A 25,166-nucleotide genomic window follows, 5' to 3' on the forward strand; every position below is an offset into this window, starting at 1 on the left:
CACTCAACACTGTCGCGCAAGTTCGTGGAGGTGATGTCGGAGTACAATGCCACGCAGACTGACTACCGGGAGCGCTGCAAGGGCAGGATTCAGAGGCAGCTGGAGATCAGTGAGTAAACCTGGAGGGGGAATGCAGCTGGGCTTTGCACACCATGGGACCAAATCCTGCACCGGCTCTTCACCAGATCAGAGCTCCTCCTGCAGCTATGCAGAGCTCTGCTGTGAAAACCTGGGGGTGTACAGGGGCTGTGTGTGCACCCATGGGAGCAACTGGGACACAGCTTCTGCTGGGAGATAGGCACATGGTGGTACCTTGCATTTCAGTGTCAAACCACATCCAGCAAAGCACAAAAACTCCCCTCAGATTTGCTTAAATGCTGTGTAGAGAGTGCAGAGAGCACAGGGAGAGGAAATCCTTCCTTGTTTGCAGCTGAATTTAAACCCAAGGAAGCTAGCAGGAATTCTGGACTCCCATGTGTTGCCTTGCCTTTCCTCTGGGTGCTTTTCATCATGGGTGAACTGAACTGAACACAAAAGCAGAGAAGTGAGCTTAGAGGTGGGGGCACTCACTGCTCCCAGCAGTTTCCCTTGCCACAGGAGGAGCACGAGCCTTAGTGTGTGCCCCAGGTATCTCCCTGCACTCAGGACCTTGATGGCTCTTAGCAGCAGTATCGGTGTCTTCTGGCTGAAGGTGGGCCCCAGGTGACACCTCTGAGGCTGTCAGCACCATGGCACAAAGATCTCTCCCATCCAGGGCCCACCACTTAGCATAAGTCTTGTCCTGCCTGTCCACAAAACCTGCTCTCCTGGTGGTTCTTCTGGGCAGTCAGTGATAACCTGGTTAGTTTTAGAGAAATGTGGTCATCTCCCATCAAAGAAGAACCATACCACCACCATAATAAGCAAGCAAGGGAGAAGTCAGAGCATGCAGAAATTAAGAGATTTTTGCAAATAATCTCATTGTCAGAGAGGCATCGTGGGCTTTTGTGCTCAAATGAAAAAGTCTGAATGCTAGTCTAGGGTTTCTTTTCTCACAACAAATGGATGCTTTCCTTCCTTTTCACAACTCGGTGCAAATAATAATGTAGGCGATCTTTGATTCAGAATGGTGTCCTGGAAGGTCACCTGTGGGATTGTCCTTCCTGAGCTGCATATACCTGGGAATCTGGGTGCTACTGGGGTGTGGTAGTTTCTGTGGAGGGCTAGAAGGAGACTTGGCTGTGCAAGCCTTTCCTCTGTTAAGATTAGTCTTTAGGATGTATAATAATAATAGAAATGTTTAACACTGGCTGAATGGAAAGCTTGACTGACATGAGGCTCAACAAGAGCTTGACGTTTAATGTAAAGTAGGATGATGAATGTGTCACTATAGCCGACTGACTCATTTGTCAGTGAATGTCATTCTGTAGGTGATACCCAGCCACAGGGATGGCTTGTAATGTAAATGTGAATTTAAGGTATGCCTACGCTTCCCTTTTGAGAAAGGAGAAGATCTGAAAGGACTCAGCCAGGTCCTCAGTTGTCTGCAGACCTGAAAGAAACCTTCCTCTTGGTTTTCTGCTCATGGATTTTGGAAGAACTCTGCTGCTCTGCTTAAATTATGGAGATACATTAAATTGTACTTGTCTTTGCTCTGTCCATCCTGCTGGCTGTCAGTATTGATGGGGTGCAAGTAAAAGGCTGCTTAGGGCTCACTGTGGTGCAGCCTGCGTGCAAAGGAGGTGTTCTAGTTAGCGATGGTGAGGGACCTGCTGTCCTTTTGGGGTGGAGCTTTGGAGCAGATGCGGAGGCAGGATGGGCTCTGTGCTGGGAAGGTATGCAATCCTGGGCATAGTCCTTTGCAAAAGCTGGGTTCCTCTGTCAGGACAGCGGAAAATCTCTTCTGGCAGAAAGGCTCATCAAAAGCAACAAGCTTATTGAGGCTTTATCAGCAGTGCTTCCTGGGCGGGGGGGTCTGCTTGTCCTGGGGTGTCCCAGTGAGTCCCGTCAGTCCAAGCTGCTCTGGGGACTCTTGAACAGACTCTTCTGAATGGAGCTCAGCTGGAATGTGGCGACTGCACAAAGCTCTACGAAATCCTCAGCTCTCATTTTCAGCTCATGAATCCAAAGATAGAAAGTGCCAGGAGCTCTGACAGCAAAGCCAGTAAATCCCTGGGGTTTTGAAAGTATGAGAGCAAGGGCTTCTCAGCTGTTCAGGGGAGGCTTTCCAGTGCCCCGGTGAGCTTCTCTGTCCTGACTGCATCTGCTTCTTGCTCTGGAAATAGGACAGTCACAGGAGAAATGGCGACATCGCTGCCCCAGGCCATAGCCACCTCCTGGGGCTCCCCGCAGCCCTCATGATCTGCCCCTTCTCCTTGTGTAGGCGCTGCTATGTCTGCGTGTGCCAGAGGCTGTGCCTCAGTGGCCCTTGCCATCACTCTGGCCCATCTGGCACACACTGAGCCATCCACGAAGTGGATGTCCTCTCCCACCGCTTCTGCCTCTCATAATCGTTGTCCTCACCCTGCCCTTACTCACTTGCTCTGCTCCCAAACACACCGAGATTGCGCGTGCCATGGAGGGACTGCAGGATGCGCCGTGTTCTGGGGTTGGTGATGGCAGGACAGATGCTCGGGGGCTGTCCTCTGGCTGGACCGTGCCTTCCCCCAGTGGTGTCCCTGCTTCTGTTGCTGGGAGCTGTGCTCCCCAGGCACGAGCTTCCACAGTGCCTGTGGTGGGAGGTGTTGCTCCTTCGGTTTTTTCATCTCCAATTTGTCTGCTATGAGAAATGATATCTTAAATCTAATTAGGGTTTGCTTCCAGAAAAAATTGGATTTGAAACTTGGAGGAGCTTTCTGTGGTGGGTGTGCAGCTTTGAAGCTGTGGAGGTGCTGCACAGACGCTGCTTGTTTTTATGAACAGTTTTGTTATGTGCGAGACCAAGGAGCCAAAAATAAAGCATCTGCCATCTCCAAAGGCACTATGAGAATTAATCAGCCCCTGTCCCAGTGTGCAAGACCCGGTTAATTGATGGGCAGAAGGGTAGGCTGCGGGTGCATCCCAAGCTGCCCTTGAGCCAAGAGGGTAGGGGGGCTGCTCTGGCCACAGTGGCTCCTCTGGGCAGCCCAGGGTGGTCCCAGGGCCCTTGGTGCTGAAATGGCCTTAATTAGGATTCCTGTGACACTTTCATCTCGGGGAAAAAAACGTGGGATTTGTCTGAGCTAAAAATGTCTGGTTGGGTGAAAATGCCTGCGCAGCGCTGGAGGTTGGCCCCTGCAGCCCTGCCCTGGCTGAGCAGAAGGGGTCCTGAGGGACAGGGAGGTGGGGAGCAGTTTGTGGTGTGCTGGGCAGGCTCTTACAGCTGAAGTCTGCTCATCCCAACACCACTGCAGGCAGTGCTAGGGCTGTCTGAGCTGGGGGATGGCCAGGGGGGTTGGGTCACTCGCACCCGTTACCTCTACAAGCACAGGTGGACAGGGCAGTGTTGTCCCTCTCTCCAGGAGTTGCGTGGATTTGTATCTAACAAGAGCTTGAAAGCCAGATCCAGACAGATGAACCCAGCCTTGGGAAGGTGCCTTGTCCTCAGTGTTTCCAACCTGAGTCCTAGCTGTTGCTGTGTGGGTGCTTGTGCAGCCCTGCCACCGGGAGGAGAGATGCTGCAAGCTGAAGGAGCACAGCTGAGCCGCTGAAGTTAATTCAGACATGGCATGTTTGACTTCTGCAGCCCGGAGGTGCCTGGAGCCTTCACTATTTATAGAGTGTCTGGCATGCAGAACTGGGCAAGCTGGCGTTTGGTGTCAGCTGGGTGATGGGGTGAGCTGTAGCACTGGGAGCTTCCTCAGGGTCCTGCACACCCTGATGGAACTGCTTCTGCTGCATCCCCTGGGAACTGGTCGTCAGGGGTGGTCACTCCATCCAGTTGGGCATCACAGGGCCAAGGACCTTGGGGTCTTAGTTAAGACCAAGCTCAAGGTCCCAAGGCCAAGGCAGTGGCCTTGGGGTTGAAAGTTTCCTCAGTGGCTTCATGTCTCTGCCTGTCCCAGAGCTTCTGATGGCCTTGCTGCACCGTGACCTGTTCATCATCTCTTGCCATTCTCTCCTTGCCAGCTCAGGGCTGAGTTTGCTTCTCCCTCGGAGCTGCAGCTCCAGCAATGCTCGGTGCTGCTTTGCTCTTTGGCAGAGCTGCTTCTCCCCAGAAATCTTTAATTTCTAGAGATGCCAAGTAAGAGGAGGATTTACTTTAGAGCTCTCTAGGGGGGCAGGGGTCCAGTTCTCGTGATTTTCCAGTGTTTTGTCAAGTTTCAGGGCAGGGGTTTTCCCCCAGGCTCTTTTCCCTTTGTGGGCACCTTGCACTGACACAGTCCTTTTGTTCCTGTTTGTGGCTGTGCAGTAGCTCTGTGGTGATGTGGGCAGCAGATCAACCATGTATCTAGCAGACTTTCATCTGATTTTATTGCTGTTGAGGAGCTAACAATAGCCTTTCCAAACCAGGAAACCTAGCCAGAATGCAGTGGACTCCCTGGGAAGTCCTGTGGGGTCCTGCGGATCAGTTATATGGCTTTGGCAAATGTGCTGGATGGTGTAGGTGAGATGCAGCCTCTTGGCCTCCTGCTTTGGCTCAGCATTAAAGCAAGCCCTTCCTGACAAGCCTTTGGCCTTTTTGACCAAGCCTACCCTGGCTGGCCAGTGGTTAATCCATGTGATGTCTTTGCTTTTATGTTTCACCTCACCGCAGCTTTTACTGGCCCCGCGCTCTGCAATAGGGGAATAGGGTACCAAGGAGGTGGTGAGGGCTGGGGTGAGAGCATGTATCCTGCATCCCATCCCACCTCTGTCTGTGAGAGACGTGGCATCTCCTGAAGCTGATCCCATTGCTTGCCCTCAGAGCTGTCTCAAGGGCTTGAACTGGGCAGAGCAGGTAGCCCTTGACACACTGCGCCTGGCACGCTCCTCCTTGTCACTGTGCCAGTGACTGCTCAGAGTTGAGCACAGTCAACAGGAGTGTTTGTAAACACGTGCTGTTCAAGCCCTTGTTCTCCTTTCCTGGAACTGAGGGGGTTTCAGCTGAGAGTGAGGAGCCAGCAGGTGGGAAGAGCTGGTAGGTAGGTGTTGTGCATCATCCTTGGTGGGAGTGATGCTGTGTCATCCTAAAACATGTAACAGTCACTGGAAATGGGCTGTGGACCATTCCTGTAGCTGGGGAAGGTGTGGAGGGTGATCATCCCAAGGGGATGTTGGCATTATGCAGCTCCTTAGACCTATGAGTGTGCAGACGGCAGAGCTCAGCCCTCACCTGCAGCTGTGAGCAGGCTGCACTGAGCTCACATGGGGTACAGACCAGTCAGGTTGTTCTCTTGCTGCAAACCAGAAGCTTCTCAGGGCTTTGGGTGCACTAACAGGTGTTAGGTGTCTAGACCAGCCTCACACAGGACTTCTACCTCTCTCCATGGGTCCAGGGGCTGTGCAAGATCAGGCCTGGGCCACCCAGCCCGTAGCTGAGCCATGCTTCTGAGGTTCCTGTCTTTAGACAAAGGCCTTGACTGTGCCTTTGTTCCAGGGGTGGGCTCAGGTCTACATTCAAGATGATAGCTTGCCTCTAGTCCTGTCTCCTGGGACTTTGGATCTTTATTTTAGTCATGTCACAGGGTCATGGACGCGTAGAGTGGTTTGAGTTGGAAGAGAGCTTCAAAGATTGTCCAGTCCAACCCCCCTGCTGTGGGCAGGAACATCTCCCACCAGCCTAGGTTCCTCAAAGCCCCATCCAACCTGGCCCTGAACCCTGCCAGGGATGGGGCACCCACAGCTGCTCTGGGCAGCCTGTGCCATTGTCCCGCCACCCTCATGGTGCAACATTTCTTCCTTATGTCTAACCTAACCCCACCCTTGTTAGGCTTAAAACCATTGCCTTGTGCTGGGGACCCCAGAACTGGACACAGCGTTCCAGGGGTGTGTGTCTCAGGAGAGTGGAGCAGAGGAGGAGCGTGTCCCCCGCCTTGAGCTGCTGGCCACACTGCTGGTGATGCGGTCCAGGAGACACTTGGTTTCTGGGTTGGAAGTGCACATTGCCAGCTGATGTCACCCACCAGTATCCTCCAATTCTTCTCCTCAGAGCTGTTCTCTATCCATCTGTCCATCCGTCTGTCCGTCCGTCCATCCATCCCTCCCCCAATCTGTGCTGGTACTGGGGATTACAGGACCGTGTGAAGATGTGTAATGACTTGTGGAGGTGTTCTTGTTGGAGGAACTCCCCAGGCAGGGTAGGAGCACGCACCAAGCCCGTAGGGTGGTGGCCAGGTAAGGTAGGGCCCCCTGCGGTGCTCCCTGGAGCACTGACACACTTGTGGCGAAGGTCTGGACTGGGCTCAAGGTTTCACACACCTCCCTGGTCTGAGCCCCTGGTGTGGCACTGCTGGAAGCAGGGAGCACTGTCCTGTGGACTGTCCCTGTGCTTTACCATGTCTCCTCCATCTCCCCATTCAGAGGTGCCCTGGACTTACCCTGGAGGATGTTCTCCCCCTTTTGATGCCATTGCCAGAGCCTGCAGGCAGGGTGTCACAGGGGAGCACTGTACACTTCCCTGCCTGCCTTTCTGCTGGGGTTGGGTTTGTCAGGCTTGGTAAAATTGTGTTAGCTGCTCCTGCCTGTCCGCCCGCAGTCGCTCCTCATCACACCAGTGGGATGTCTCCTGCCATCTCTGCAGGCAGCCTGCTCACCCTTCCCACTCCACTGGGCAGCCCCAGGAAAAGCCTGTCTGACGCCGGCATCTCTGTTTAGCGCTGTAATTTCACAGGTCCTGCCTGGCTGTTAGCCTGAAGAATATGCTATAATTAATGGTGGAGGATCAGTGTAACCCACAGAGTGATTAATATCTTTCGTCTCTGTAGCAGCGCAGAGTATGTCCATGGAGAGGGGAAAGCAACCACGCACAATAGGTGAATTGCTCCCAAAGGAGCTGTGGGGCTGAAGGTACCACCCTGGGACCAAGGAGGGGGTGTGTGACACAGGGGGAAGGATGGAGCCTGGTTCCTGTTATGCAGCTGCAGGGCTAAAACTCAGGCAGCCCAGCAACTGCGGCTGCCAGGCCAGTGAGCCCTGCTGAGACCAGTGTCCTCATGGCCTTGATCTGGCCCGGGATGGGGCTTGCCAAGAGCATCCCTGCTCGTGGCTTGCTGCTCTCCATCCCTCCTCCTTCACAGCCTGCCAACTGGGTGCTGATGGCTGTCGGGCCTTTGGCACCACTCCCTGCCCTGCAGGAATGGGCAGCTTGACCAGGAGGGACAGACAGGCCTGGGTGAGCTGGGCCAAGCTGGCGGTTTGACTCCCTTAAAAAGAGGGGTCACAAATCTGGTACGGAGCCAGGCTGCGAGATTGCAGCCCCTCACTACAGCATGCTCTTGGGGTTGGAAGCTTTGATCCGTTCTACCCTTGGGAGATGCCATGGAGCCAGCAGAGCCTTGCAGTAGGGCTGCAGGACCCGTAGCTGTGTCAGGGGGCTCATGGCTGACCCATGTTGTCTCACTTGCAGCTGGCAGGACTACCACCAGTGAGGAGCTGGAGGACATGCTCGAGAGTGGCAACCCAGCCATCTTCTCCTCCGGGGTAAGCACCAGCACAGGCTAAAGCCAAACCAACCCCCTCGTCCTGGGGTGGGGGTTGCCTGGTGGATGTACTGCCACAGTGGCCCCAGTACAGGAGTGATGAGCACAGCCCACGCAGGAGGTGGGACGTGGGTGCTCAGGTCTGGCCTGAGGGTGCTGCCTAAGCAGGGGCTGTGTCCTGGCTGAAGGATGGGGTGGGGTTTACTGCAAACAGCTGCCTGGCTGGAGGTGCTCTAGGGCTTCTGCTCTTCCTCTCTTGGTGCCCCTAAGCCCAGCATCTGAGGGGCTGAGCATGCTGCTCAGTGGCTCTGTCTTCTTGCAGATCATTATGGATTCAAACATCACCAAGCAAGCACTGAATGAGATTGAGACACGGCACAGTGAGATCATCAAACTGGAGAACAGCATCCGAGAGTTGCATGACATGTTCATGGACATGGCCATGCTGGTGGAGAGCCAGGTAGGGAGACACTGCAGCCCGGTGGCTGGCTCGTGTGGGGAGGTTGGAAGGTGATGGAGCTGTTGGTGGTCCCCAGCCTGGATGGGTGCTGAGGGGAAAAACTGCATTTGGAACTGATGCAGCCCCCACTGGGGCTGAGCTGGGCTCCCCAGGGCTGGAGCCACCCGCTCTGTGCCAAAGAGCCGGGGGCTGCTGTGTGCCCAGGGCGGGAGGTTCGGTGATGGGCTCTGGAGAAGGGCAGTTGGTGGCTGCCACGCAGGTGGAGATTTCTCAATCTCCCACGGAGCACCGGGCCCTGCCAGGTGAGCTCAGGGTGCTGCCAGCCTTGGTGGTCCTGCCAGGCTGCCCCTGGCTGTGCCCAGCCCGCGGTGCCTGGGCCCGCAGCCAGGCACATGCTCGAGTGTCTCTGCTCACCCCGCTTCTTGCCCGCCATGCTGCCACGGCCTGAGGAGACATCAGTGGCAGGTAAAGCCCCGCCGAGCCCCCTCCAGTGCTGCATGCTCCGCTCTGCATGGCTGCACCCTGCATGTCTGTGGCTCTCGCGTGGCACAAGGGCCTGCCCATGGCAGGCGGGCAAGGGTGGACGCAGCATGGCAGCGTTGGTGCCTCATCCTGCCTGCCTCGGGGGACAGATGTGGGGGACTCTAGGCCCTGCTCTAAGGGCCTAGACTGTGCCAGCACCCTGCATTGCCCTGCGGGGTGGAAGGCTCCGAGCTGCTGGCACCAGGAGCAGAGGGGTGCCAGGCTGGCAGCAGTGCTGGCAGCTGCCTGCTCCGCCCCAGGCATGGCACAGGTGGGAAGGAGAAGCAGCAGCTTGAGGCAAGGCAGGGAGCAGCAGGGAGCCTGGCGGGGTGCTGGTGTCAGTGCTTGAGATGGTAACAACAGAGCACCCCTGGGCTTGCAAGACTCATCATCCCCGTGCTTTCCAGCATTAGGCTGAGAAATGAGTGTTGCAGAGGTGCTGGCCGTGACCCCCGGCTCTGCAGCCCTGACTCCTTCTGGGCTGTGCAGGGAGGTACTGGGCTTCAAGTTGCCCACCCCTGCTGACCCTGTCGGTCACATGAACTGTCAGGCTCTGTCTCCAGCTGGACCTGGCTGCTTCCCTGTGCAGTCAGGATGGGGATAAAGGAGGAGGACAGGCTAGGGGACCATGTCCCCATGAGCTGGGGGGGGGCAGAGCAGGGCAGGACTCCTTGCAGTCCGGTCTCACCAGCCTCACTCTGGGGCTCTCCGCTCTCAGCCAGGGCACTTGTGTGGATCAGAGTGGTTGCCCCTGCATGTACGTGGTTTTGTGGGCATCCCCTGTGGCGGTGCTGGTGTGGTCCTTGCTCCCCTGCCATGCCTCTGGTTTCGGCAGCATGCAGCACGGTGTCAGTGTAGATCCTGTTGCAGCTTTGATGTCACCCGAGGTACCAGACAGGGTGGCCACCAGGCCAGGACCAGGCTGGGGAACTCCTTTGACCCTCACCCTTGCTTACCTCCCTGCTGGGATGTGCAGAGGTCTCAGCCCTCTGGGACAGAGCCTTCAGTCTGGACTCTCCACCCCAGGGCATCCTCTGCCTGCAGGCAGCTGACAGTCCCTCTCTCTCCTGTGCAGGGCTGCTGGGCAGGGTGACCTCCACGTGTGCAGAGGAGCAGCAGAGCAGGAAGGAGCTCATGTCTGCACACGCACGGGCACGTGGGCTCTGTCCCCGCTCTGCAGGGTGAGATGATTGACCGCATCGAGTACAATGTGGAGCACTCAGTTGACTACGTGGAGCGGGCTGTGTCTGACACCAAAAAAGCAGTGAAGTACCAGAGCAAAGCCAGACGGGTGAGTCATGGCACTGGCTGGGGCCTGTCCTCCCCTGCTGATTCCATCCTGGGGTCAGACCCTGCCTGGCGCCCCTTCACGGGTGCCTGGGCACTGCTTTACCCCACACCACCGGGTGCAGTGCAGGTCCTGCTGGTGGCACCAGCTGATGCAGAGCTCCCTGGCTCACGCTGCGTGAGCACCGATGACAAATGGTAGGGCAGGGGTGCTGCTTGTCAGGGAGCTCAAGGGACAGGGTGGATCCCGTGGGCCAGGCCTGCTGTGAGAGCCATGTCCCTTGCCAAAAAAAAGTAGAGAAAAGGCATGGTTCAGCTCTGACGCTGAGCACTGTGCCAGCTGCCTGTCCCAGTTCCCATACCTGGTCCCATACCAGCTTGTCAGCTCAGGGACCTGTGGGCCACCAGTGCAGCTCTGGCAGCCCAGGGCTGAAGTGGAGCTGGGGTGCCCATCCTGACGTCAGGGCTGCTGGACCTCCTCTGGCTCCCAGGGTGCTGCTCAGAGCCTGTCACAGGCAGACAGGACCAGGGCAGGTCACAGCCCCCTGCTCTCAAGGCCAGCCTGCCCCAACACTCACAGTCCCTTCTCCCCTCTCTCCCTGCCGGTGTTGGGACACCTGAGCAGAAGAAGATCATGATCATAATCTGCTGTGTGATCCTGGGTATTGTCATTGCCTCCACCTTCGGCGGCATTTTCGGCTAGACTCACCCCACGGGACTGTTCGTGTGCAATGGATAGAGCCACGCGTGCCATGGGGCCGCAGCCACGCCGGAGCGAACCACGCAGCCCCGGAGCCTCCCAGCAGCATTTCAGTTTCTAATGCATGGTTGTTTGTGACGCTGTGTGTGCGGTGCGGTGCGTCTGTGTGGAGGGAGCGCCGGCCCCGGGGCGCGGGCAGGGTGCAGGGGGACGGTGATGGGCACAAAGGGGACCCAGGGCAGGGGAACCTGAGCTCTCATCACTGTTTCAGCCTGGGTGGCTGGCTGGGACCAGGTGGGGACAGAGGTGCCCTTGGGCACTGCTGCTCCTTCTGTGCTGGGCAGCCTGTGTTAGTGACAGCCGAGGATGAGGAGGGATGGACGAAGGGTGTTAGGGGTCCTTGGGAGCACAGTGCCCGGTTACATCCCCCAGCTTCCCCATCACCTCCAGCCAGAGCTCTCATGTCTGTCACCTGCATCTGTGCTTGCAAACAGCTTTCCTTGGGCTGCTTCTCTCACGGGGCCCTTCCCCAGGGCTGCGCTCTGCCAGGCCCAGTCTCCCCCTGTTCCTGCCAGCTTCAGGGCTCTGTCCCTGCTGCTCTGCTGATGGCAGGGCTGCCCCCTCCCTAGGCAAGCCCTCGCCCAGATGTGGGTGACAGGGGCTGGACATGCTGCTGCTGGCAGTGGATGCCTAATGGAGCAGTGTGGGATGAGGAGCTGCTGCATGGGGCCACCACAGTTGTTTGGGGATGGGGACAGGCCACGTAGGGAACTGTGCTGGCCCAGCAGGGAAGGATGGCACAGGTACTTTAAGGCCAGTGTGTTTCACTGGCCGCTCACCCTGCACCAAAGCCTCACGGTTCTGTTCTCAGCCCTAGCACGTGGTGGCCCTGGCTGCTGCTGCCCCCAGGCCTGGGCTCTGGCTGTTGAGGTTTGGGGCTGGCTCTGATGCCAACAGTGCTTGCCTGGGAGGACTGCGTCCAGCCTCACTCCTCAACATTGGCACCCATGGCTGGGGGTTGGAGGCAGCTGGACTTTCTCCTGTTGTGGTCCCAGGAGCAGCCCCTGCTGCATTCACCCCCCACCCCACCCCCCACAAGCTAGGAGCAGCAGCTTTCCTCCTCTATCCTACCAGCTCCTGAACAGGGCAGTGCCCGACTGCCCCTTTCATGTCTTCACCTTTCAATGTCTGCCTGCCCCTCTGCCACCTCCTCCTGGCACACTGCCCTTCTGCCTGCTTATCCCCTGGGCCATCCAGTGAAGCAGCTGCACTTGGTGGGGTACTGTGGGAGTGGTTGGATGCCTCATGCCTTCTGCTGCACCCACTACATGGGTGCAGCTACTGTGGTGTGGCCTGAGCCTGCTGGCAGCTTGGAGGAACCCTGTGTTGCCACTGTCCATTTCCCTTGGGTCGGAGGCAAGGTGCTGCCTTCACATTCTTCCAGAGACTCCAGGGCTCCAGCTGGCCCAGGCACATGCCAAGGCACCACAGAGGAGCCCAGAGCAGGGTAGTCACCTGGAGCCAAGCTCACAGCCACACACTCGGGTAAGGGCTGGACACAAGCCCAGATGCTGGTTACAGAAAAAGGCACTTGACGGCAGAGTACTCCAGCTGCAGGCATGTCACATCCCTGCTTCCAGTGTAGAGAGGCCAGTGCTGCTCCAGCCCTGTGCTCCTCCGCCCTGGCTGGTTGCTGTAGCACGGGCGCTGGCCCTGTGTGTGGTGCCCATGGGTGTGAGGTGAAAGGCTGCGAGCTGTAGCCAAGACACAGTGCTGCCTTCCCTGGGTACAGCAACACAGATGTGGCTCTTTCCTTGCCATTGTCACCAAAGGTCCCACACTACAGCCCCAGTTGCATTCAGCTGCCCTTGGGAAGCGTGTCCAGCCCAGTCCCCTGCCCTGCTGAGCCCAAGTCCCCAATGGGTCCAGCCACGGGAACATCCAAGACTGGAGCCCCCTTCTTTCACAGTCCCACAAGTGATGCGAGCTACAGCACTGCAGCCTGCGTGTGCAAAAGGGCTTGGGGCACTGGGACCCCTGCAAGCAGGGGCAGGCCGGCTCTGGCTCCCCCTCTCCGGGGCAGGAGGCAGGCATGGGCAGGGTCCTTGCTCGGTGGTGTGTCTGAATCCAAGACAGGGAGCTGGAGGTGATGGCACGAGTGGTCACTGCTCCGGCCCCAGGCAGCTCCCTGCCACCACAGTCTGCGCTCTGCTCTGCTCAGCCAGCAAGAGCACTAGGCCCCCTCCGGGAAGCAATAACGCTGCTGGCCGGGCTGCTCCTGGGCAGGCAGGCAAAAAAGCTCCTCTCAGGCTCTCACCCTGCAGCAACGCCCACCGCTAGCACAAGGCAACTCTTCTTCCACGCAGCGGCTTTTGTGGCACAAGCTCACGTGACATCAGGGCTATGGCCCACCCCAGTCAAGGCACAAGGCCAAGAACAGCACTGGGGGGAATTCTGGCACTTGCTCCTTCCTTGTTGGTACCACCGTTGCCAGCAGGAGCTGGATGGGGCCACAGTTAGCGATTCTGCTACTGGCACATTGCCGAGACCCTGCAGGCAGCGGTGGTGCCAGGCTCTGACACGAGGGAGGCAGAGGAGCAGGCTGCTTTTGGTGCCCCACAGGCAGGCTCACACTGTCCTCGCTGTGAGGGGAGGGTGTTTTGGTGCAATAATTACCCCTGCACTACGGGAAGCCCCGTTCCGTTCCTTTTTACCTACCTGTCGTTGCATGTACAGACCAAATCACCAACAGCGTGGTTGTGCTTTGCGGAGACATTCCACTTTTTCTTTCCAGCTCCCAACCTCAGACCACTTGTCCTTTTGGGTTACACCACCTCTGTTCCAAGTGCCACCTGCCCTCCCAGCGCCAGGAGTGTGTCGATGCAGTATTTTCATGAGCAGTGTGGGGCACGCACAGCTTGCACTCAAACTGGGGATTGGGTTTTTTTGTAATTAATGTACTTGAAGGCTTTCCGAGCCCCCCGTGGAGTTGTACTGTTGCTGTACTGTGAGCTAAGTGTCCTTGTTTTCTATGTGGATCTTGACCCTGGCTTGCTCTGTCTCACTGGACTGAATGACACTGTATGTTGCCTCTTTTCTCCTTCACCCTTTCCCTCCCTGCTAGCCACCCTTTCTTCTCCCAAAGCTTTGGGTGCAGACAGCTTCCCATTTTGTGGAATTTTTATGTAGAATAAACATTTGTAACTGTAAAGCTCTGGCTGGCACTTCTCTGTTTCAGGGGAAGGGAGGTGGTGGGGAGCAAGTGCTGGGGTGCGGACAGCCCCAGCACCCTGGGAGCACTAAAGCAGACATGGTGGGCCTGACGGAAAGCACCCACAGGCACAATCGCCACAGGAAACACACTTCTGCCAGGGGCAAGATTTGCCCTCACGGGATATGCACCCTTATACTGCCCGACTCCCTGCCTGCAGACAGAGGGCAAGCTGGCAGGGAACTAGATGCTGCATTCCCACCTCAGTACTCCCCTGCACTGAGGGCAGGACACAGGAGACCAGCAACACTCCTGACTCGTTAACTGTTTAGTGAGGAGGCTGGATGTAATGTTCTAGCTCACCTGGAGCTCCAGATGGCTCACTGCACTCTCAGGAATATAAGCAATGGTATTGTAGACACCAAAAGGCCAGAGCACTGTCTGCCACTCAACCTTCACCAGAAAAACAGGGCTGGAAGCTTTAGTTGGCTGTTGGGCAGCACCTGAGCCAGTTTACAGCTCCAAGAGCCACCATGACCTGTCCCAGCAAGTCCCAGGCCTGGGATGCCCATCTGTGCCATCCATGGGAGGCTCACTGGAGGGACCAACACACCATCTTCCATGTCAGCAGTGTCCAGAGCAATTCAGAAGCGAGGGCGGCGCTTTCGACCCGTGTATTTTGTGTCTGCTCGCACTTCCCTGTGGAGAAAAGCAGAGAGCAACTAAGCACAATCTACAGGTCATTCCAGGAGGGAAAGGGAAGTGGGTTTGTGGCAGGAGTATGAACAGGTGACAGCAGGCCAGACCAGCACAGTCAGCCTCAGCTGAAGCAGGATCCAGCTGAACTTACTTGCCCTGTCGTCGTCTACGCTCCTTCTTTTCAAGGATCCAGTCCCGGCTTTTCTTCACAGACTTGCCCTTGGTGTTTCTGAACCGTGTCCTACAGAGAAAGCAGACAGCAGCTGGAGAGGAACTGAGGCGCGGGGGGCAGTTTTCCTCCTTGGAGGACTGCCACCCAGAACGGGGCATGCCCTCTGCCTCATACAACTAGCGAGTACCCCTCCCACCACCCCTGGGATGAAAGCTCAGCCAGCACTGGGGTAGGTGGCCAAACAGTCCAACTCCAGGTGCAGTGGGGGAGGAGGCTGCTTCCAGCCCCAGCTCTGACCTGAGGAATACCTACCCTGCACAGGCTGCAGCAGGCCAGCACTCCCCTGTGTCACATCTGACACCAGCAGCATGCTGGGCTCTGGGATCTCGAGGGGAATTACGGGCTCAAGCACAACCACCTTCCCCTCATCTGCTCTACTCTGAACAAAGTAGACAAAGCCTCTGGCTTCCCAACAAGTTGCCAGTTCTCCTATTGCCCTCCAAGACCAGGTACCCTCTGGAGTAAATAAGCAGAGAACGGCAGTGTAAGAGGCAGGAAAACATGGCAGCCACAAGCTTCTGGCAGCCATGACGACTTTCCTCTGATTTTTGTTCTCCGTCTCTCCCACTGGCTGCAAGAGGGGATCTTCCCTGCACCGCTACCATGGGAGGAGACCTGGCCAGCAGGAGAAACCTCCCAGGCCACAGCTAAGCAGAGGTAAGCAAAGAATTTGACAGTAGAAGAAAGGGAATACCAGGCTTCAGACACAGAAGCCTAGCTCCTCAACAAAAAAAGCCATGTTTGGTATCACCAGAATTGTAAAACTTGCCCCTCCCATCTCGCCGCTATGCAACAACAACAGCCCCATGATGCCACAACAAACCCTCCAATTAACCCATACTGTTCCTTGTGTCTGGGGCCCTTCAATAAAACACAGCAGTACCCATCCGGGCTGCCAAGGGTCCTCCCAGTCCCTTCCCTTCAGTCCCTTCTCACATGGCAGTGCTGTGGTTGTCAGTCAGCAACACCCAGCCCTTATATCCCCACACCCCTTGTTTGGGGAGAACTTGCAGCTTCACCCCCTGCACGATACCTCTCATTGGTGAACTTTGCCTGGTGTATCTCTTCTCCATCAGCACACTCAGTACCAAGGCCCTGAAAAGCGAAATTGGGAAGTTACATTCTTCTGGCAGAGAGACAGCTAACAGTCATTCCATCTAAATTAAGGGGAACCCAAGGCGCTGCAAGGGGAAGGACTGGAGCAGGAACAAACTCGTCTTCCAGTAATTGGAATATATAATTAACTGGAATATATAATAAATAAAAGAAACCAGATCTCAGGGACAGCAGGAGTTGGTGACACTCACAAAAAATGTTTAAACATATAAATGAAGTCACATCTGCACACAGAGCTGCCTGGCTTCCACATGACCCAGCAGCCAGGAAGGCAACTCTGCTGCCTCATGGAGCTCCTTACCTTCGGTAACGTGCCAGATGCCCCAACAAAGAGACAAAGGAAGAACCTGAAAGAGCAAGAATAAGGAGCATGAAGCTGGAATCCATGCGATTCCCACTCCCCAAACACAACTGGGATTGTTTATAACAGAGTCAGACCTAAGCTGCATCCTCTGTCCAGGACTGTATCAGAGGAGAGAGAACGGCTTGAAAAAAAAAAAAAAATCACTGCTACCCAAGCCTCACCCCAAACACACACTTACGAAGAGACACAACTCACTTCTTGGCTTTGGCACTGTTGGGGTAATCTACCACCATTCCCCCAGTAAAGCCAGCTCTCATGGCTTGGGTTGTGATGAGCTCCAGCTGGAAAAAGAAGCATGTGCAAAAGTTATTTAGCAGTCAACCACCAGCAACGCCCAGGAGACCTCTGAGCTCAACCAGAGCTAACTGCAGATGCCAAAGATGGGTCATTCCTGCTCCTTTTGAACTCTACACTAAGCTCCTGGTTCTGCAGTACCATTCGGACACCGGCCCGCTGCCTTTGTTTGGTTTTCCCGGCTGCTCAGTCTAGTCTGGGTTAATTGGCATAGCAGACTCTCTAAGAGGGACACTGGGCTAGATTTCCCAGCCCTGGGGAGTACAGTGCTTAGGACTGCAGGCCAGTCTTCAAACCCTGTCACACAGGGGAAAAATCCAGGACAGCAGATTCAGATCGTGTCCTGCCAACTTATTTGATTTTAAGGCTCAACCCAAGACAATCTGCGAAGCAACAGAAATTGCATGGGGCACTCTCCTTATAGGATTTTTCTGGGCTCTTGAAGATGGCGGGAAGGAGAGGCACACAGACCCAATATGGAGAAACATGATGCATTTAGAGCCTCAAACAGCAATGACTTCTCTGCCTGGCTCTGCCTGTACCTCTCCCCCACTGACTAATGTCCTGTACCTGTTCCGAGTTCTCAGGGTACAGCTGCAGGACAGCTCGGGATCCTCGGGCCTACAGGAAATAAATCAGTCACAAACCTGTCTCAGCGCAGGCAGGCCCTCTAGTCACCCAATTCCTAGCCCAGACACTAGCAGCCACCTCCCCAGAGCCTCCTGGAGAACACTGCCAGGAGAGCTGCTCAAACTGCAGAGCCAGCTCCTTCACAGCACAGCAAGGTACGGGGGGTAACAGCAGGGATCTGAGAAGCATGAGACACCATGCAGGCAGGCAAGGAGATAGGAAATGGGTGCTCCTGCCAGTCCTCCATTTCAGAGCAGAATTTATGTAAATAGCTGACTTAAAATATCTTGCTAAAATGCACCAGTGAGACTGTAAAAGTAGGCAGAGGCCTGACTGGGAGAGCATGACACTTACCAAGGCAGTATAAAGAGTAGAGAAGAATCGATACAGGCGTTTCGGAGGGCTGTGCGATTTCTTATCAGCATTACAAAGCCATTGCACTGCGGAAATACTGAGAAAGAAAACAAGATCCCTGGGACACTAAGCCATTGATTCTTCTGCAGAGCCTCTCTGCCTCCCTCCTTTTGAGCTTACTTCCAGCACTAGGCATGCGTTAGGCTTCAGGGAAACAATTTCATTTTTCCAAGTAGCTTTGCCTTCTATTTTGCAGTTACATGAACCCCTCTGGAGCCTCACTATGCCAAAGCCCAACAAGGCACAGTAGTTATCCAAGCACAAAAGAATCTTGAAGCATCCCCTTTAGGCCAGGTGTTCAAATTATTCAAGTGCTTAGCTGTGGCCCTTGCATGGCTACGCAGGTTTTGCCTATCAGCAATCCCAAACAGAGCATTCAGTTCAGCAACAGATAATCCCTGCTCCGTCCCAGCACCTTTCTGTAGTATTCTCCAAGAAGAAGAGTGTTGCTGTCCCCTTCGCCTAGCTCTTCATCCCAAAACCAACTATCAGACCTTTGATCCAGGGACTGACCTTGCAGCTAAGCAATGGTACAGACATACTTTCCATTTTCCTCCTCGGAGTAGGCAATGACAATACCCCCACTTTTATTTACTTCAATAAAATTCCTCGCTCACCAGCACAAAACAAGACAAGCATCAATTGGGAAACAGCTGTCGGAAGCTGCTTCAACCATCCAGAATCTCAGCAGCTTATCCCAGAGAGGTGGAGTCAAGTTGCATGGAGCAAAAAGAACTACTGATAAGGACAGTCGTGTTCATCTGCTACACACCATAGGCAGACCACGCGTACTGTACAGATGATGCAGTTATGTGGAGTATCAAGGGAGCTCGCTTATGTACACAAACCTACCTGATACAGCCATCAAACATGCCAGGCCTGAAGGGAATGCCATGACCCATATCTGCAAGGAGAAGGTCTCCTTCCACCTCCCTTTCCATGGCCACATCTGCACAGAACAGAGCATGGCTCAGGCAACCAGCCCACACCTTTGGGGACCACCTCTGAGGTGAGACAAGGGCGACAGGGGAGGAAGGCCTGCTCACCCAGCATGGCAGGGCTGATGTCCATGCCAATCCAGTAGTGACCCTCGTCAGAGATGTAATCCCCGCTCAGCCCAGAGCCACAGCTGAAGGGAGGAAAGTGCTGGGATCATGGCCCGGTCTGAGGGCGATACTGCCCAGCCACACCACTCCAGCAGCCCGTCACGGATCTTTAGCCCACAACAGAGAGCCCAGGGCGCTGCCAGGCCTAGATGCCCCTCGGCCCCCGGCACCCATCCGGCCCCCAGGTGCCCCACGTGCCCTGACAGAGGTCAGGGCCTCCACTCACCCCACATCCAGGAGGAGGCACGGCCGGTCCTCAGGCAGTCCCAGCAGCTCCACAGCCCGCTCCGACATCTGCGACTGGATCTCTGCCACCCGGGAGCTGCGGGGCGCGGCCAGCAGGCTGCAGCCCCGCGGCGGGCCGCCCCCGCCCCCGCCTCACGGCAGGCCCGCGCCCCCGCGGCAGGCCTGACGGCCCCACCGTCAGCCCCCCTCCCCGTGGGAGGCCTCCAGCGCGGCCACACGGCGGGGTGCGCCCCCCCGGCAGGACCCCGCACCCTCCGCCCCACGACGAGCCGCCCCCCCGCCCGCGCGGCCCGGCAGCCCCGCAGCGATCCGCCCGCCCTACTTCTGCGTGTACTTCCGCGCCTCGGCCTCATCGTAGAACTGCAACGAGAGAGCGGCGGCGGTGAGGCCCGGCGGCCCAGCGCGGCCCGGGGCTCCCCACCCGCCGCCGCCCCGCGCTCACCAGCTCGGGCGGGCCCCGGTGCTCGGGCCGGCGCCCGCTGCCCGCCATGCCGCCGTGACGTCACTGAGCCGCGCCGCCGCCCTCCTGCGCCTGAGATGGCGGCGGGCGGGCGCTGAGGCGGCGCGGTGCGATGGAGCCGGCCGCGCTGGGCCGCCTGCGGCGCCTCCTGCCCGCCGCCTCCCGGGCCCCGCGGCTCGGCCGCGCCCTGGCGCCGTCCCGCGGCGGGCAGACGGGCGGCGGCGGCGGCGGAGCTCCGCGGGCGCGCCGCGACCTGTACGAGGTGCTGGGGGTCCCGGCCACGGCGACGGCGGCGCAGATCAAGACGGCGTACTACGAGCAGTCGTTCCGCTACCACCCCGACCGCAACGCCGGCAGCGCTGCCGCCGCCGCCCGCTTCGCCGCCGTTAGCGAGGCCTACCGGGTGCTGGGCAGCGCTGCCCTACGCCGTAAGTACGACCGCGGCCTCCTCAGCGCCGAGGACCTGCGCGGCGCCCCGCCGCCCCCGCCCCGGCCCCGTGCCCCGGCCCCGCCGCCGCCCCGGCCCCCCGCCACCGCCCGCCGTTGGCCCGTTCCCCCGCCCTTCGACTTCGACGCCTTCTACCGAGCGCACTACGGGCAGCAGCTGGAGCGGGAGCAGGTGCTGCGGGCGCAGCGGGAGAAGCTGCGCCTCCTCCGGGAGGAGGCAGCGGCCCAGGGACGCTTCCGGCTCCTCTCCGACCTCTCCGTTGCATTCCTCCTCGTGCTGGGTTTTGCTGTCCTCTACGGCCTCAAGTGACAGCAGGGCCGGGCAGCCACCAGGGCTCCCACCCAGCTCCACCGCTGTGGTGGGACAGTCATCGGTGGGCACGGCAGCTGGCTGCGGGGCGTCCCCTGTGCCCGTGCAGCTGGCAGGCACTGTATGCAGGGTTTGCTCCTCAGGCTGCCGTAGTTCCCTTCTGCTGGTGTGACCTTCAGCCACAGTACGTGAGCAGCAGGCTCCGTGTGCAGGCTCTGCTCTGTGGGCTGTGACCTGACCCCTCTGCCAGCATGGCCATCAAACATGGAGTGCAACTGACAGGCATGGTACGTGGTTGTGATGTGACCTCCACAAGCGCGACCTGCAGACAGCTCGTGACCACCAGATACCACATGTGGGCTCTGCTCTGCAGGCTGCAGTGTGCCCCAGCTGCCAGTGTGACCTTGCAGATGTGGTGTAGAGGCTCAACGGGCTGCAGTGTGCCCCCTCTGCCGGTTTGACCTGCAGACACGGTGCCTGACAGGTAAATGCAGTTCATGGACTCTGCTTTGTGGACTGTGACGCGTACCTTCCGTTCGTGCTGCTGTTTGACCTTGGTGGGATCCACGTGCCTGTTCTAAGCCACAGCAGAGATTAAATGGCTATCGGTGGCGTCTGTGTGCTGTGTCTGTTCGTGGGAGATGGTCTCACCAGTGCTGAGTTTGCTGCTATTTCAAGACCAGCCACCTCTGTGCTGTCACACCTGTTACTGCATTTTTGGGGAGTGTTAGGAGTGTTTGTTTCCAAACTGCATCGTTGCCTTTTGTCTGTCCCTGTTCAGGGCTTGCCTCACTGTGTGGCAAGTATGGAAGTCTTGGATTCAGCAGCACAGAAGACTAAAACCTGAGCTCATGTCGGCTCATGTCCTGGTCAGCAGGTGACATCACCTGCAGGTGCTTGCCAAAACACTTCAGTATTGAGAGTAGCCTGTCCTGTCTAGGTCTTGCCAGGAACTTCACACATGACCATCCCGCACAGGCCTTTGTGGCTGGGAGTAGTACACTTCAGAGCACCGAGTGGCATTACTTGTTTTACATGTATCTAAGCATAATTTGCACATAAGAGTATTTGCTTATTTAAGTATTGAAGTGTTTTAACAACTAAAGAATGTGTCTTTCAGAGCTTCTGTCTTACCTTGGGTGAAGGTTTCACCTATGCTATGCTGGTTCTACATGGAGTGAGTGAAGCTTACTGAATTCTGAGTGTGCCACAGACTTCATTTGCGTTATTTTGTACTGATTTGCTGGGCCTGCCTGGCAGTGGTCTGTGCAGGAGCCAAGTCCTCGCCTCTCACTGCAGTGACCCTGGGTTATGTCTTCTGCCAGCACAAAAATGTTAAAAGCAAATGCCCCGTGTTTTCCAGTTGCAGAGTTCTGTAATACTGAACAGAGCCTGGAGCAGTAGTGTGGCAGAGAGTGTAATGTCTATTGGTACAGGGTATATGCTGTACAGGAGAGCTTTTTGCCTTTTCTGGAAAGCATTGTACCACTCCCAGCTACAGACTTTGGAGACTGCTGCATGTTTGCAGCAAATTCAGCCCAGGGGCAGAGAGCTTTCCAGGATCCTCTCTGGTTGTCAGTCCGTCCCTCTGTGTGGGATTATGTCAGCATGTGAAGAGCCGGAACCTGGCGTTCAAGGGCATTGGTTACAGAGTGATAGTGTCTGGAGCTGTGGCTCTATAAACCAAGTCACTTGAAAGACCAGAGGCAGTTTCTCTGGCAGAGTTTGGCAGGAAACATTTGCTTCCAGGCTGGAAAAGCTAGGGATGTCCATGGGATGTGGTGGGTACTAGGGAGCACCTCTCTAGTTCCTGGCATCGTAGCTTGCAGGTTTTTAAGGCAGCCCTAGCAAACACGAGGTGTCCTCTGGATTGACCTTTCTTAAATCTATGTAGTGCTGAGGCCTGGGAGCTGTTCCCCCAGGCAGACTCCATAGCCAGCCCTGGGCCAGCTTCCTGGCAGAGGGATGGTCTGGTGTGGTGCAGCGTGGAGCAGGAGGAACAGGCTAGCTGTTGTGCTGCCTGCACCCCTCTGTCCTATAACACCGGAACAGGGAAGAGTTGCTCCAGTAAGCCAGCTGGGCCGGTGCTCCTGCTCTGTGTCTGGTGTTTGTGTCTGAAATTGGGGAGTGAAGCACCCAGGCACCACAACCGGGTTAATCCATGTGACTTTCATTGGGTGGTTTGGGCAGTTCGTATTACTGGTTCTTCCTCTTCTTCCTCAGGGCTTCATGATGTATCTTGAACATTAAAGATATCCAGCTATAAACTGGTGATGAAATGACACGTCTTTCTTTTGGTGGGCTTTGGTGGTAAATATTCCTCATACTTGCTGAGAAAATGGAGGGTAGGGGACAGGCTGGTGTTTCACATAGTGACTGCAGCAGGGTGGGGAGGGGGGGTGTCCTGTTTCCCTGAGGCTGTGGTGGGAAGGGTGGGCACGCTGCCTGCAGTCAGTGGGGAATGGCCTCCCTGGGCCACCGTGGACTTCACTCCTGCCTGCTGGAGACCCGTTCTGCGCTGCCTGTGACACACAGGCGTTGCAGCGCACTTGTGGCATACCCTCTGTACTCACTGTGCTCTCTGTACTTGCATACCGCAGGTAGCGTTCAGTTTTGCTGCTGAGTTTGGCCAGAGAAGGGGAAGCATGGCATCCAGGGTGTGGAGGGATGCTTTGGGGCATCCAGTCTGTCACTTTTGGGGTGGTACAATGTATACTTCTCCTCAGCATCACCTTCGCCCTGGTTGGGCCTGAATGCTCCTCTGCTCCGGGAAGGATTTCAGGAGCTCAGGCACAAAGTGGCTGAAGCTAGTCCAAATGCACAGACCGACTGACAGCTCCCAGCACACCAGGTTACTACCCTTTTGTCTTCTCGTGTCAATATTGTCATCCCATTCTTGTCTTTCCCTAGTTGTTTCCCTGATGGAGAGGTGCTAGGAGCAGCTGCATTTCTTGCAGTTCTCCGTTAGCCAGGTGAGTGCAGTCCTTGTGCAGTGCCTGTGGCACAACTACTAGGGGAAACACAGCAGGGCCTAGCAATGACAGAAGTGCTGTGGCAGCAGGGGCTTGCGTGAGCTGTACAAGCCCCCCAGGATCAGAAGGTCAAAGTGGAAAAGGAGAGGAAACAGGGCCCAAGTGGGGCTGACAGGGTGTGTGAGGCTGGCTGCACAGGGACCTACTCTGTATTTAAACCCCGTGTTCTACCTCTCATGGCTGTGGCTGAGCAGTACTGTTGCTGAGAGGTGACTATTCGGTGCTCCCAGTAGTGGGATGCTGAGCAATTGGAGAGGGCTACAGAGCTGTCTTCGGAGAGGGAAAAGCACCAGGCAGATCAGTGACAGCCATGAGGAGTTTGCTTTCCTTCACACGTGCTGCAAGGGGGATGGGCTTGTGCACTGCTTCAGCACCTTTGGCTGAATCTTAGCCATGCAGCAGAGGGTGAAGCTCTGCAGCTACCTGTGGCCTTGGCTGTTTTCACACCTCAGGGACAACAGGGATGGATCCTTGGGGGTGCTGAGCCAGAGAGGGTTGTTTCTGTGACAGAGCCCATCTTCCTGCAGCTGGGGGCAAAGCAGCCATGGATAGGGGTCATGGCAGGGAACAGCTTCCACTCCCAGATGTACTGCGGGCCTTGCCTCCTTTTGAGGATGTATCCAGTTACCACAAGACATATCTCAGTAACGTACTGCAGTCACAGCTGTTACACAGCACACCCCCCCACACCCTGGCCTATGCCCTTGAGGTGCTGAGGATGGCAGTCTCGGGTGGGGAGGAGGTCACCGTGAATAGCTGGCATCCTGAGGCCTTTGCTGGGAAGAGTGTGATGTTCACAAGGGAGATTTCTTCTTCCACTCTTGAGTCCACTGGGGCCACCTTTACACATTTTCTAGCACATCCTACCCCTCCCCTCTCTTTATTGCTGTGCAGCTCCATGTTATGTCTGCCTTTATAGTAAGTGATGTATTGCATGCACACTGGGTGCTAGTCCTTTACTCTCTTACCCCTGATGCAAATTTTTGCTAGCTCTTAGATTTGTGTCACTGTAAGGAACTGCCCAAGGGTGAGTTGCTGGTGGGGCCTCAGCTATCACCCTGTGCCCACGCCTCCAGGCCTGTACTGCTCTACCCTGCACCTTCACCCCTGGGTTTATTCTGCGTAACTTCTTGTTACTCATTCTCACCCTTGGATTAGAAACAACAGACATCACACCATGCCTTTGTAAAAGGGAAGCAAAACTAAACCAAACTAGTTAATGGCCACTTGGTAATTAGATGCTGTTACAAACTAAGTAAATCAAACAAAAGCTCCAGGCAAGCCGAGACAAGTCTGGATAAAGCCTGACAGCCCTAGTTCTGAGGCGCTGCATGCTCAGTGCAGACCCCATTCCTCATCTTATCCCAGCCTGTTCTTGTGGGCTGGCAGCAGCATAACCACAGGCCTGGGGTGCTGAGCTGCTCACCTACCTGCTGGGTAGTGCAGCCTGTGGGCACAGGGTCTCCGTGTTTCATTAGGGCCTCTTCTCTACATCTAAGGAAGCTGGGCTGCTCTTTGGGAAGGAAGGGGTTAAACCCGGCTCCTGGCAGGTCTTTAGGGGTGCCAGCTGGGCTGGGGGCATGAGGGGCAGGGACAAGGAGCTGCAGGCTGGGTGAGCAAGGTCCTACTTGGAGGGATGGCCATCATGCCCCACCGCCACCACCAAGAGGGGCTGGCCTGGCCTGGAGCCAGGTGAGGGGACAGCCCCAGCCCTCACCTGGCCTGGGATCTGCAGGCAGGGCTCTGCACCCCACTTCTGTGCTGCTGGCCTCGAGGTGGCTCTAGGAGGGCAGCTCCCCTGCCCTTCAACAGCATCCCCTTGGGTGACTCCTCTGTTAATAGAGTTAACTGTTAATAGAGTTTCCTCTGTTCAAGTCCTGCTGCCTGTGGAGTGCCTGCTGCACAAGAGGCCCTGCGGGCACCCTGACATCACCTCCCGCTGGCTGGCCCCAGCCTGGGGTTTTGCATCTCCCACAGACCCGGGGTTGCAGCTTAAAGAGTTTCCTGGGGGCTGCCTCTGCTGGGGGCCCCCCTTCTCACAGGTGTCCTGCCCCTCCTG

At 56.6% G+C, this 25,166-nt stretch overlaps 3 protein-coding genes and 1 non-coding gene across 7 annotated transcripts in view; 2 read left to right on the forward strand and 2 right to left on the reverse strand.

Moving 5' to 3' along the window:
• STX1A (syntaxin 1A) overlaps positions 1-13,757 on the forward strand; it is a 90,017-nt gene extending 76,260 nt beyond the window's left edge. Inside the window, exons 6-10 of one of the 2 annotated variants that reach the window (XM_055713611.1) lie at positions 1-109; positions 7,505-7,578; positions 7,900-8,037; positions 9,740-9,850; positions 10,472-13,757. In XM_055713611.1, the coding sequence (XP_055569586.1) occupies positions 1-109; positions 7,505-7,578; positions 7,900-8,037; positions 9,740-9,850; positions 10,472-10,549 (510 nt within the window). In that variant the 3' untranslated portion in view covers positions 10,550-13,757. Of the gene's footprint in view, positions 110-7,504; positions 7,579-7,899; positions 8,038-9,634; positions 9,851-10,471 lie in introns of those variants that run through there. The other variant, XM_055713621.1, reaches the window with a different exon arrangement.
• A 315-nt stretch (positions 13,758-14,072) lies between these two features.
• BUD23 (BUD23 rRNA methyltransferase and ribosome maturation factor) lies at positions 14,073-19,996 on the reverse strand. 3 transcript variants are annotated; one of them, XR_008732752.1, is made up of 13 exons: positions 19,301-19,382; positions 19,181-19,218; positions 18,839-18,934; positions 18,553-18,635; positions 18,359-18,455; positions 17,447-17,543; positions 17,033-17,083; positions 16,364-16,449; positions 16,106-16,151; positions 15,722-15,783; positions 14,941-15,144; positions 14,608-14,697; positions 14,408-14,456 (listed from the first exon to the last, which is right to left on the reverse strand). XR_008732752.1 is itself a non-coding variant. In XM_055713632.1 (12 exons), exons 1-12 carry the CDS (start codon positions 19,346-19,348, stop codon positions 14,402-14,404), a joined length of 849 nt encoding a protein of 282 aa, XP_055569607.1. In that variant the 5' UTR covers positions 19,349-19,382; the 3' UTR covers positions 14,073-14,401. The 3 variants fall into 3 exon arrangements, 2 of the variants coding, with proteins under 2 accessions (XP_055569607.1, XP_055569617.1); XM_055713632.1 differs by lacking the exon at positions 14,941-15,144 and having other exon boundaries at positions 14,073-14,456; XM_055713642.1 differs by lacking the exons at positions 14,941-15,144; positions 19,181-19,218; positions 19,301-19,382 and adding an exon at positions 19,902-19,996 and having other exon boundaries at positions 14,073-14,456.
• Positions 15,169-15,305, reverse strand: LOC129735299 (small Cajal body-specific RNA 20). Its single transcript, XR_008730724.1, has one exon. It is a non-coding gene; the product is annotated as a small Cajal body-specific RNA 20 (non-coding RNA).
• DNAJC30 (DnaJ heat shock protein family (Hsp40) member C30) lies at positions 19,431-20,687 on the forward strand. Its single transcript, XM_055713651.1, has 2 exons — positions 19,431-20,362; positions 20,449-20,687. Exon 1 carries the CDS (start codon positions 19,431-19,433, stop codon positions 20,073-20,075), a length of 645 nt encoding a protein of 214 aa, XP_055569626.1. The 3' UTR covers positions 20,076-20,362; positions 20,449-20,687.
• The last annotated feature ends 4,479 nt before the right edge of the window (positions 20,688-25,166 follow it).

The sequence above is a fragment of the Falco cherrug genome, chromosome 1 (genome assembly GCF_023634085.1).
Source record: "Falco cherrug isolate bFalChe1 chromosome 1, bFalChe1.pri, whole genome shotgun sequence".
Taxonomy (NCBI): Eukaryota; Metazoa; Chordata; class Aves; order Falconiformes; family Falconidae; genus Falco; species Falco cherrug.